The sequence below is a fragment of the Salmo trutta genome, chromosome 18 (genome assembly GCF_901001165.1).
Source record: "Salmo trutta chromosome 18, fSalTru1.1, whole genome shotgun sequence".
Taxonomy (NCBI): Eukaryota; Metazoa; Chordata; class Actinopteri; order Salmoniformes; family Salmonidae; genus Salmo; species Salmo trutta.
In genome coordinates this window covers 48,775,631-48,789,323 of record NC_042974.1, presented here as the reverse complement: position 1 = coordinate 48,789,323, position 13,693 = coordinate 48,775,631, and the positions used below count along the sequence as shown (strand labels likewise).

Here is a 13,693-nt window from a genome sequence, read left to right as displayed (position 1 = left end):
CTGTAGTGGAGCAGGTTGAGAGCTTCAAGTTCCTTGGCGTCCACATCACCAACAAACTAGAATGGTCCAAACACACCAAGACAGTCGTGAAGAGGGCACAACAAAGCCTATTCTCCCTCAGGAAACTAAAACGATTTGGCATGGGTCCTGAGATCCTCAAAAGGTTCTACAGCTGCAACATCGAGAGCATCCTGACTGGTTGCATCACTGCCTGGTACGGCAATTGCTCGGCCTCCGACCGTAAGGCACTACAGAGGGTATACATTCATGTACATACTGTGACGGCCCTGAATTTTTCTGAACCTTCTCAGTGCTTCTCCTTCCAATAGGGCCCTTTCCCTTTACTTCTCAATTAAATAGTGCTTTTCCTTCCAATAGGGAGCATTTCCTTTAATTCCCAATTAAATAGCCAGCATTAGCTGCACAAAAGTGGGGTTGTGATGGAGATGTGAATGAGGATGTGTTCAACCCTCAGTTTTGAAACTTCTCTCTTCCGGTTGTTGTGTTGCAGTAAAAAGTGTGCTTTGTGTAGCCTAATAGCAAGTTTACCCAGGACCGGGTCCACTCTTTGCGTCCGTGGACTACAACCTTTTTGTATACGGTATTTCATTTGTTTTGGTGTGATGAATACCGTGATGATTTATGCAGTTAGTTGTAGTTGAGGACTTAAGATGTGATACACCATACAGTTGTGTGGTTAAATATTTGTTATTTTGATTGTATGATTGATACTGGGTTTACGCTACACGTGTATGAACGGACAAACATTGCGTGACTAAGGTCACTTGAGTGTCCTGAACTTGTTTACCGGGCTGGACTCTTTTTAGGCCCGAGGTACAGGACATTTCTGGAGGAACCAGAGCTGTTTAAAGCTCATTATTGTATATTGTTATGTATGTGTGATCATTTATGTTAGTAATACAACCACGCAAAAGAATACAGTTGTTTTGTAAGTTCTTTCCAATGTTTTAAGGGTTTATTTCCATCCTGACTTTTACATGAGTCCTTTGTATTGGTGTAGACTTGACGGACCAGATGGGACTCATTCCCTCCCAAACCAAAAGGAGAAACCAATATTTTTTCTGGTAGGCACAACCTACCTGGCACCCCTATAAACTTTAACCTCAAGTCAAAACCGTTACAATACTACCTCAATTGTACCGACCAACCAGTGCTCCTGCACATTGGCTAACCGGGCTATCTGAATTGTGTCCCACCCACCACCCACCAACCCCTCTTTTACGCTACTGCTACTCTCTGTTCATCATATTTGCATGGTCACTTTAACCATATCTACATGTACATACTACCTCAATCAGCCTGACTAACCGGTGTCTGTATGTAGCCTCGCTATTTTTATAGCCTCGCTACTGTATACAGCCTGTCTTTTTTTACTGTTGTTTTATTTCTTTACCTACCTATTGTTCACCTAATACCTTTTTTGCACTATTGGTTAGAGCCTGTAAGTAAGCATTTCACTGTAAGGTCTACACCTGTTGTATTCAGCGTACGTGACAAATAAACTTTGATTTGATGACACTGTCTGTGATTTATTTAGAATTCAAGGCACACTTAACCAACATGGCTACCACAGCATTCTGCAGAGATACGCCATCCCATCTGGTTTGTGCTTAGTGGGAATATCATTTATTTTTCAACAGCACAATGACCCAACACACCCCCAGGCTGTGTAAGGACTATTTGACCAAGAAGGAGAGTGAATGAGTGCTGCATCAGATGACCTGGCCTCCACAATCACCCGACCTAAACCCAATTGAGATGGTTTTGGATGAGTTGGACCGCAGAGTGAAGGAAAAGCAGCCAACAAGTGCTCAGCATATGTGGGAACTCCTTCAAGACCGTTGGAAAATCATTCCAGGTGAAGCTGGTTGAGAGAAGGCCAAGAGTGCAAGGCTTTCATCAAGGCAAAGAGTGGCTACTTTGAAGAATGTAAAATATAAAATAAATGTTGATTTGTTTAACACTTTTTGGTTACTACATGATTCCAAATGTGTTATTTCATAGTTGTGATGTCTTCACTATTATTCAACAATGTAGAAAATAGTAAAAAATCCTTAAAAACCCTTGAATGAGTAGGTGTGTACAACATTTTCACTGGTACTGTATGTGTTATTGTTTTTACCATCGATGACCACTTTTTAGTGCTCTCCTTTGGGTCCACATTGTACATTTTATTGTACAGTTGTGGCCAAAAGTTTTGAGAATGACACAAATATTAATTTTCACAAAGTCTGCATGATGGCACTTTGCATATGCTCCAGAATGTTATGAAGAGTGATCAGCGGAATTGCAATTAATTGCAAAGTCCCTATTTGCCATGCAAATGAACTGAATCCCCCAAAAAACATTTCCACTGCATATCAGCCCTGCCACAAAAGGACCAGCTGACATCATGTCAGTGATTCTCTCGTTAACACAGGTGTGAGTGTTGATGAGGACAAGGCTGGAGATCACTTCGGCATGCTGATTGAGTTCGAATAACAGACGGGAAGCTTCAAAACGAGGGTGGTGCTGGGAATCATTGTTTTTCCTCTGTCAACCATGATTACCTGCAAGGAAACACGCCATCATCATTGCTTTGCACAAAAAGGGCTTCACATTCAAGGATATTGCTGCCAGTAAGATTGCACCTAAATCAGCCATTTATCGGATCATCAAGAACTTCAAGGAGAGCGGTTCAATTGTTGTGAAGAAGGCTTCAGGGCGCCCAAGAAAGTTCAGCAAGCGCCAGGACCGTCTCCTAAAGTTGATTCAGCTGCGGGATCGGGGCACCACCAGTACAGAGCTTGCTCAGGAATGGCAGCAGGCAGGTGTGAGTACATCTGCACGGCCAGTGAGGCGAAGACTTTTGGAGGATGGCCTGGTGTCAAGAAGGGCAGCAAAGAAGCCACTACTCTCCAGGAAAAACATCAGGGACAGACTGATATTTTGCAAAAAATATGGGGGTTGGACTGCTGAGGACTGGGGTAAAGTCATTTTCTCTGATGAATCCCCTTTTCGATTGTTTGGGGCATCCGGAAAAAGCTTGTCCGGAGAAGACAAGGTGAGCGCTACCATCAGTCCTGTGTCATGCCAACAGTAAAGCATCCTGAGACCATTCATGTGTGGGCTTGCTTCTCAGCCAAGGGAGTGGGCTCACTCACAATTTTGCCTAAGAACACAGCCATGAATAAAGATTGGTACCAACACATCCTCCGAGAGCAACTCCTCCCAACCATCCAGGAACAGTTTGGTGATGAACAATGCCTTTTCCAGCATGATGGAGCACCTTTCCATAAGGCAAAAGTAATAACTAAGTGGCTCGGGGAACAAAACATCGATATTTTGGGTCCATGGCCAGGAAACTCCCCAGACCTTAATCCCATTGAGAACTTGTGGTCAATCCTCAAGAGGCGGGTGGACAAACAAAAACTCACAAATTTTGACAAACTCCAAGCATTGATTGTGCAATAATGGGCTGCCATCAGTCAGGATGTGGCCCAAAAGGGTCAACACTGCAAATATTGACTCTTTGCATCAACTTCATGTAATTGTTAATAAAATCCTTTGACACTTATGAAATGCTTGTAATTATACTTCAGTATTCCATAGTAACATCTGACAAAAATATCTAAAGACACTGAGGCAACAGACTTTGTGAAAATTCATATTTTTGTCATTCTCAAAACTTTTGGCCACGACTGTATATGTCTGTTACCCAAATAAATTCAATTCAATTCAATTCAGCACTGGTGGAGCACATTCTAAACATTAGACAATTAGGTAGCAATGTGACCTTTGACACATATTAGCTACTTTGACCACTTTCCCAACAACTTAGACAAAAGCTTAGAGCACGTGAAATCTTAGTCTACTTCTCTGCTATTCAAATCTAAGATCAGAACAGACATATTATACCAATCTAATGTAGCTGTTTTAGCAACTGCATTCAATACATTTTCTCTACATTTTTCAAAATAACTGAAATGTTGATGTCACGGATCCCCGAACTGCTGCTCATTCCATTCACCAGCTCCGGATGTCTATGTCACCGGCTTTCTAGGCGTCACTGAACTAGATTCATTACCACCAACCCCGAACTGTCTTGTCTCATTACGCACACCTGGTTCCCATTCCCCCTGATTAGTATGTTATATATGTGCCCTCTGTTCCCCATTGTCTTTGTCGGTTATTGTTCCTATGTCCATTTCTCTTATAAGTACCTGTGCTTTGTTGTTTCGACTTTCGTGCACCTGTTATTTCGGGTCTCATGTAGTGTTTTTACGGGTCTTGTCCTGTGTAATGATTAGAGGTTTAAACCTCACTCTTTTTTGGGGTTACATCCCTGTGTATTTTATATACGTGTTTGTTTTGGGATTCGCCCCCATGCCTTTTTCATGACATGTATTTTTGGGGGGAGTAATAAAGCCCCCCATTACGTATTCCTGCGCCTGTCTCTGATCATTATAAAACGTGACAGTTAACTACTTTCCCAACAAGTTAGACAAAATCTTAGTCTACTTCTCTGCATTTAAATCTAAACTTAGAATACTTCTTCCACTACCACAAAAATACTTTCAAAGAGATAAAGCAAGTCCCACAATTGTTCTTAATGGAAAATTACCTTCTAGTCCCAGTAGGCTATTCATTTACAAGGGATCAGACTTCCTTATTGTTTGAATGTGGATACAACTTTTCAAATAGGTACCATTTTCCTAACTATTGCTCTATGTTTTGTTCTGGGTGTTGTTCTTGATAAAACTCTTTTGTTTTAGAAGTATTTTCAACAAGGCTGTAAACATCCGGTCCGTATTCTTGTTATGTTGACTACCATGACGCCAAGTGCCAAAAGCCATGCACATACTGTACCCCTTTCAGTTTTACCAAGATTAGGTAGAGGTCAATACAAGTTTAACCTGGTGTCCTAGCAATAGCTTCCCTAACCTTTACTTCACCCTGAAGCAGTGCCATCACGTTGACATGACTCTCTTGACACAGTTTGGCTAGTCATCCAACACAGTAAACAACTTGAGAAAACATTAGATTCCCAATCATTAGATCTTGAGAAAACATTTGATTTCAAGATATTTCCTGTTTCTTAAGAGCTTGAATGTTTAGCAATGTGCAAACATGTTAAATCAACCGAAGGGTCTTCAGAGAACCACACCTTAATGTTGAACAACAGAAATGTCAGCCCCACCACTTGGTTTGTTATAAAGCTGAGGGATGGGGCTCATGAGAATACCCATTTCTTCATTAGAAAATGCCTACCTTCACACAACTTCTGCCTTATGGTCTTTCGGATCTTGGAAATAGCTTTATAGTCATCGACATAAAACACATAGGTGGAGGAGGGCTTGTTTCCAATAGCATTCAACTCCTCCTCTTCCGTCTCAGATCCCACACCAATGGCAAAGATTATTATTCCTCTTCTCCTGGCTTCCTCTGCTGCTGCTTTCACCTCATCTTGTGACTTTCCATCTGTTAAGACCACAGCGATTCTAGCAACACCCTTAGGGCCTCGTTCAGACAGGTTAAATAGTTTGTCGCTAGCAAACTGTATGGCCGTCCCAGTCCTTGTGTTTCCCCCCATGTAGTCGATGGATTCCATGGCTCTGATGAGATCCTTGCTACGAAGGTGCTTCCCTAACGGGATATTTATGATTGGATCATCACTGTATTGAACCACACCGACCTGGGTGAACTTCTGGCCGATGTTAAAGCTTGTGGTGATGTTGACGAGCCATCGCTTGACTATTTCAAAGTTCACATCAGCTACACTCCACGAGCCGTCTAGGATAAAGACCAAATCGCTTGCAACAGTTTTACAACCTGTAAGAGAGATGATAAAGATGAGTGGTTTTACACAGCCTTGAAAAAAGATGAATGAAGAGTATTCACTTCTTATAAAGGAATGGCCTTTACCAATACAGTACATAGAAAGCTTTCCTGAACATCCATTCTGCATTTATAGTAAAAGTGAGCGATAATGGACACCATGCAATGAAAATGTGTCACATATAACGATGAAGACAGAAGCACTCTTACTGAATCTCATGTCCTCATCTTGTGCTGCACAAGACAAGTGAAGGAGCATGAAGCACAGACACCGCAAGACACAATGCATGGATCTGGTTTTGCAATGCATGATACTGAAGTACCAAACTCCAAATGTGCACCTATAGGGAAAGGGAAACAACACATGCATAGCTGAGATTGTCATTCCAATTATTCGTATCAGTTAACAAATCAAAGAACTGCAGACAGTTTTTCTTACTCGTCACTGTTCTTACTTGAATTCCATGCAATGCATATCTTAAATATTTAAAGTAGACAACTGTGACAAAAAATGGAGGGTCAGTATATTGCATTTGTTGTAAACAAGATAAAGCAACTTACAATGGAAAATAAGTCTGTGTTAGTGACAATGAAACATGGAAGAACATTCTGAAGTCTCTCTCTCTCTCTGTGTGTGTGTGAGTACTCAGAATACTTTTGGTCATACTTCTTTGTTTCTCTCTGGCTGCTTTAGGAAACTGTGTATTTCATTGCAGTTTCCAGCAAGTGAAAGTAAGAAACTGCAGACATTATAAAAAGAAGCAGCTATAAATGAGGAACTGCACAGGAGGTTGGTGGCACGTTAATTGGGGAGGACAGGCTCGTGGTAATGGCTGGAGTGGAATAGGTGGAACGGTATGCCATTCCATTCCCTCCTTTCCAGCCATTATTGTGAGCCATCCTCCCCTCAGCAGCCTTCACTGAGGAACAGACACTGTACAGTATGCTCCATAGAAAGCATTTGTGATTTGTGGAAGGAAGGTAGGTCCGGACTTTGGTCAGCTCAGTAAATCCAACCGATCAACCTAAAGCAGTGGGTTTTCCTGAGACAATGACTAGACTTGGATAGGTCAATTCTGCAATGACTGAGATCTAACCCTTGTCCACCATATGTAACTGTGCTGTCGGTTTGTTGTCACAGCCATAACGTGACTGGGTTTTTCCACTCCCTGATCCAGGATTTGAGACACAGCTCAGTGAGGGGCCAAGCTGCCACGGTAGAGCCGGCCATTTTGTTCCGGCCCTTTCCCCCCAATCCGTCCTGAGCACCGGGGGAAGTCACTGGAAAGCAACACTGTGACATGAGCCAGTCAGCATGGCTTTTCCCTCTATCGACTTCCCTCCGATCTGGATAATTCTACATTTCTGCCGAAACCACATGGAATTCATTTACGGCGTCAGACAGTGAAATTCCTGCTCTGGATAGTGACCAAACACATGTAGTCATGACAAATGGATGGCAACCATTGTCCAAGAGATAAAGAGACCTGATTGGACAACAAAGTTAACATTGCACATTCCTGAATGTGCTACTGTACATTAAAGCTTGATGGAGTATGCACCACCTGGGAATGCATGCCAGAAAATTCTCTAAAATGACCCATTGATGCATTTGTTTTTCAGGTCAGTGCGGTGCCATTCACCATATGGCTTTTTTTCCCTTCTATGACCCACTCATTGACCTCTGATGTTATTGGGGTAGTGAAGACACTTTATAGACACCTTGGTCAAGATGACAGAATGGCAGGAATAATGACGCTGGTGTTCAGTTATTATAACCCCCTGCCCCTAGAAAAAGACAACATTACCAACAAGATTCTTCTGCCAGACATATTTCCTAAAACTTGAACCCAAAACATGACTTCCAATTCCTTGAGGTATTTAGAGTCTGAGTTATTCATCTAGTTTGCAGCAATACTGAGTACAATATTTATGTAATGCCTGGTGGGTTGCATCCAGCTGGACAAGGGAGTCAGGAAGCTCATGTTGAACAGCTGATTCCTCCTACTTTTCCAGAAAAGGCGCTACCAGAAGAGTTAACCAGACTAAAAACACAATTACTGCAATAAAGTCTGTGTGAGCTGGTGTGGATGAGTCAGGTGCAGGACAGCAGCTATAAGTAAAAAAACGTATTTACTCAAAATACAAACAAATACAACGCAATAATGCGAGCCCACAATAACGGACCGTATTACATACAAACAATTACTCACAAACAAACATGGGGGAACAGAGGGTTAAATAATGAACAAGTAATTGGGGAATTGAAACCAGGTGTGTAAGACAAAGACAAAACAAATGGAAAATGAAAAGTGGATCGGCAATGGCTAGAAGGCCGGTGACGTCGACCGCGGGACGCCGCACGAACAAGGAGAGGGACCGACTTCGGCGGAAGTTGTGACAATTACAGGTTTTCTGGTTCCTCGATCTGGGTCTTTGGTTGCTATTTTCTTCTACATCATAGAGCTGTTGTTAAGGATAAAAGTTGATGTATCGTGTTCACAACTGTAGGTGCACTAAATGGCTATTTAAAGATCAGCACCTGCAGCCTTTTTTTTTACTTAAAATTTGGGGGGTTAATCAGCTTTAATATTGCAGCTAGATTGTAGCTTCCATTAATGTAAATGTCAGCATCATTTCCTATCCCCCATATAAGTCAAGTGGTCTGAATACTTTCTGAAGGCACTGTGTATATATATATATATGGAACTGTATAAAATGAGGAACTGTAGGTTGACATATTAAAAGGTTGACATATTAAAGACGGTCATTTAAGATTGTAGGTGGCTTCGGGAAGTATTCAGACCCTTTGACTTTTTTCACATTTTGTTAGGTTTCAGCCTTATTCTAAAATTGATTAAATCGTTTTTTTTTCTCATCAATCTACACACAATACCCCATAGTGACAAAGCAAAAACAGGTTTTTAGAATGTTTGCTAATTTATTATATATAAAAAACTGAAATACATACATATTCAGAACCTTTACTCAGTACTTTGTTGAAGCACCGTTGGCACCGATTACAGCCTTGAGTATTCTTGGGTATAATGCTACAAGCTTGGCACACCTGTATTTGTTGAGTTTCACCTGTGGTAAATTCAATTGATTGGCAATGATTTGGAAAGGCACACACCTGTTTATATAAGGTCCCACAGTTGACAGTGCATGTTAGAGAAAAAACCAAGCCATGAGGTCGATGGAATTGTCTGTAGAGCTCCAAGATAGGAAAGTGTCGAGGCACAGATCTGGGGAACAGTACCAAAACATTTCTGCAGAATTTACGATCCCCAAGAACACAATGGCCTCCATCATTCTTAATTGGAGGAAGCTTGGAACCACCAAGACTCTTCCTACAGCTGGCCGCCCGGCCAAACTGAGCAATCGGGGGAGAAGGGACTTGGTCAGGGAGGTGACCAAGAACCTGATGGTCATTCTGACAGAGCTCTAGAGTTCCTCTGTGGAGATAGGAGAACCTTCCAGAAGGATAACCATCTCTGCAGCACTCCACCAATCAGGCCTTTATGGTAGAGTGACCAGATGGAAGCTACTCCTCAGTAAACGGCACATGACAGCCTGCTTGGAGTAGGCCAAAAGGCACCTAAAGACTATCAGCCCATGAGAAACAAGATTCTCTGGTCTGATGAAACCAAGATTGAACTCTTTGGCCTGAATGCCAAGCATCATGTATGGAGGAAACCTGGCACCATCCCTACGGTGAAGCATGGTGGTGGCAGCATCATGATGTAGGGATGCCTTTCAGCGGCAGAGACTGGGAGACTAGTCAGGATTGAGGCGAAGATGAACGGAGCAAAGTACAGAGAGATCCTTGATGAAAATCTGCTCCAGAGTTTCAGGACCTCAGACTGGGGTGAAGGTTCACCTTCCAACAGGACAATGACCCTAAGCACACAGCCAAGACAATGCAGGAGTGGCTTCGGGATAAGTCTCTGAATGTCCTTGAGTGGCCCAGCCAGAGCCCAGACTTGAACCCGATCGAACATCTCTGGAGAGACCTGAAAATCGCTGTGCAGCAACTCTCCCCATTCAACATGACAGAGCCTGAGAGGATCTACAGTTAATAATGGGAGAAACTCCCCAAATACAGGTGTGTCAAGCTTGTAGCGTCATACCCAAGAAGATTCAAGGCTGTAATCGCTGCTAAAGGTGCTTCAAATCAAATCAAAGTTTATTTGTCACGTGCGCCGAATACAACAGGTGTAGACCTTACAGTGAAATGCTTAGTTACAGGCTCTAACCAATAGTGCAAAAAAGGTATTAGATGAACAATAGGTAAGTAAAGAAAGAAAAACAACAGCAAAAAGACTGAAAAATAATAACAGTAGCGAGGCTATATACAGTAGCGAGGCTATAAAAGTAGCGAGGCTACATACAGACACCGGTTAGTCGGGCTGATTGAGGTAGTATGTACATGTAGATATGGTTAAAGTGACTATGCATATATGATGAACAGAGTGTAGCAGTAGCGTAAAAAAGAGGGGTTGGCAGGTGGTGGGTGGCGGGACACAATTCACATAGCCCGGTTAGCCAATGTGCAGGCGCACTGGTTGGTTGGGCCAATTGTGGTAGTATGTACATGAATGTATAGTTAAAGTGACTATGCATATATGATAAACAGAGAGTAGCAGCAGCGTAAAAGAGGGGTTGGGGGGGCACAGTGCAAATAGTCCGGGTAGCCATTTGATTACCTGTTCAGGAGTCTTATGGCTTGGGGGTAAAAACTGTTGAGAAGCCTTTTTGTCCTAGACTTGGCACTCCGGTACCGCTTGCCATGAGGTAGTAGAGAGAACAGTCTATGACTGGGGTGGCTGGGGTCTTTGAAAATGTTTAGGGCCTTCCTCTGACACCACCTGGTGTAGAGGTCCTGGATGGCAGGCAGCTTAGCCCCTGTGATGTACTGGGCCGTACACACTACCCTCTGTAGGGCCTTGCGGTCGGAGGCTGAGCAATTGCCAAACCAGGCAGTGATGCAACCAGTCAGGATGCTCTCGATGTTGCAGCTGTAGAACCTTTTGAGGATCTCAGGACCCATGCCAAATCTTTTTAGTTTCCTGAGGGAGAATAGGCTTTGTCGTGCCCTCTTCACGACTGTCTTGGTGTGTTTGGACCGTTCTAGTTTGTTGGTGATGTGGACCTGCTCCACTACAGCCCCGTCGATGAGAATGGGGGCGTGCTCGGTCCTCCTTTTCCTGTAGTCCACAATAATCTCCTTAGTCTTGGTTACGTTGAGGGATAGGTTGTTATTCTGGCACCACCCTGCCAGGTCTCTGACTTTCACCCTATAGGCTGTCTCGTTGTTGTCGGTGATCAGGCCTACCACTGTTGTGTTGTCTGCAAACTTAATGATGGTGTTGGAGTTGTGCCTGGCCATACATTCGTGGGTGAACAGGGAGTACAGGAGTACAGGACTGGGCACGCACCCCTGGGGGGCTCCAGTGTTGAGGATCAGCGTGGCAGATGTGTTGCTACCTACCCTCACCACCTGGGAGTGGCCCGTCAGGAAGTCCAGGATCCAGTTGCAGAGGGATGTGTTTAGTCCCAGGATCCTTAGCTTAGTGATGAGCTTTGAGGGTACTATGGTGTTGAACGCTGAGCTGTAGTCAATGAATAGCATTCTCACATAGGTGTTCCTTTTGTCCAGGTGGGAAAGGGTAGTGTGGAGTGCAATAGAGATTGCATCATCTGTGGATCTGTTTGGGCGTTATGCAAATTGGAGTGGGTCTAGGGTTTCTGGGATAATGGTGTTGATGTGAGCCATGACCAGCCTTTCAAAGCATTTCATGGCTACGGGCGTGAGTGCTATGGGTCTGTAGTCATTTAGGCAGGTTGCCTTCGTGTTCTTGGGCACAGGGACTATGGTGGTCTGCTTGAAACATGTACTGAGTAAAGGGTCTGAATACTCATGTAAATGTGATATTTCATGTTTTAATTTGTATTAATTTAACAAAAACCTGTTTTTGCTTTATGGGGTATTGTGTGTATATTGATGAGGGGAAAAAACGATTTAATCCATTTTAGAATAAGGCTGTAACCTAACAAGTCAAAGGGTCTGAATACTTTTCGAAGGCACTGTACACCTGCAGTCTTAAATGACTGTCTTTAATATGTCAACATTTGCATTTTGAACTTAAATGCTTAAAATAATGCAATAAAAAGTTATTCCATCCCAAAATCAACAACTGCTGTTCAGTATGAAAATAATAAATGCAAGCCTCTGGTCTTGGTACCTTTATGGATTTTTTTCCCAAAACCTTTTTTTTCGGTTTACAAGCAGACTCAGACGAGGGCCCAGCAGAGTTCAGTTGAATAATTCCATCAATTCTTTGCATATGACAGTGGGACAAACAAAGGACTGATAACTCCTCTTAATGTCGTCAGTTTACTACCTGCTGTCTGCCACTGCAGCAGCTCAGATCATAGGAATCTACACACTAGTAGATTATCACATCTATTGAGACATTGACAAACACAAAGCTTCAGTGAAAGCTACAACACACTAAAACACACCGAAACAAATTGCATGTTAATGATTTGAAATTGTACTGAAAGTCCATACTAATCCCACATCCAAAAAGGTTGCAATAAGGTACTCCAACAGGTGCTACTTGCCTTACAATGCATTAAGCAATTTCATAAGAAACCATTTTCAAACAAGAAACTATTCATTTAATCATTTCAACGTGAAACATTCTTTAGCATACCGTAGATACACGTATTGTCATCAAAGTCCCTTTCAGACCCAAATTCAACAAGTGTACAAAATGTAGTTTTCACAAAATGGCAAAAGAACTCCCCCCCCCCAAAAAAAAAATAAAGTTACCAGAGGTTAGTGGAGACAGAGTCCTCTTGTCAGTGTGTGCGGTCACCTTCTCATAGGTGCCCTGTGGCCATAGCCGTGGCGAGCTCTAGGCAGAAGAAGAAGCTGGGTTTGGGGAAGAACTTTCAGCACTGCACCAAATGTTCCTCCTATGAGTGAAAGCCTCCTCTCTCCATCCACTTTCCATCTCTCTCTATAGCTCTCTCTTTTCCTCTCTCCCTTTCTCTCGCTTTGCCTCTCTCCCCTCTCTCTCCCTCTCTCTCTTTTGTTCCTCCCCCTTCTCTCTGTCCTTTCCGACTTTTTAACTGGCCAACAGCCACTCTCGATTATCCAGGCTTAAAGAGAGGCAGATAAGAAATATTGAGAGACAGCCCCGTTCTGTCAGTGCCAGGGGAAAATAGTAGTAACAAGGACAGCATGCTTCCAAGCCGCTGAGGGTTTGGATTGTGTACGGTGGGTGAGAGTAGAAACATTGAGTCTGGAGGGTTCTGGGAGCCAGGGTGTGTTATACATAAGGCTGCATGCGTTCCTTTCCATCGCTTTGTAGCCTAATTTCCTATGGGCCTCCATATCTCCATTGTCATCTCCCCATTATGTGGTCATGGAAGGGACTTACCAAGGTGGACAGCAGGAGATCATCTTACAAGTAAGCAAAGAAAAAGGTGCAAAAAATGACTGTGAAAAGGCACCTTTCCTAGTACCCTTACAGCTGAAATTCATCAAAAATGTCAGTTGAGAATGTTGTTGTAGACGTTAGTTTTATCATATCTGTTTGAGTTTCATAACTCTGCAGCATCCTGGCCTGATCAACTAATGAGACTCCGTTTTGGCTTTCTGCACCTAAGTATTGCAATGATTAACAGTGCCAGTTTCAGAATACATGTACAGGCTGTAATACTCTCAGTGCCGCCCAGAAGACGCAATGTTAGGCCTGCAGAATGTAAATCTAATAAGACTAAAAATACACATATTGTACACACCAAGATCACTTCCCAACCTGACCTACTAAGGGAACCAACG

At 43.0% G+C, this 13,693-nt stretch overlaps 1 protein-coding gene across 2 annotated transcripts in view; it reads right to left on the bottom strand.

The window, feature by feature from the left end:
• LOC115153429 (collagen alpha-1(XXI) chain-like) overlaps positions 1–12,865 on the bottom strand; it is a 70,220-nt gene extending 57,355 nt beyond the window's left edge. For both annotated transcript variants that reach the window (XM_029698866.1, XM_029698867.1), the window contains exons 1-3: positions 12,677–12,865; positions 6,049–6,179; positions 5,272–5,832 (exon numbers count right to left, since the gene is read on the bottom strand). In XM_029698866.1, the coding sequence (XP_029554726.1) occupies positions 5,272–5,832; positions 6,049–6,148 (661 nt within the window). In that variant the 5' untranslated portion in view covers positions 6,149–6,179; positions 12,677–12,865. The remainder of the gene's footprint in view (positions 1–5,271; positions 5,833–6,048; positions 6,180–12,676) is intronic.
• Positions 12,866–13,693: the final 828 nt, after the last annotated feature.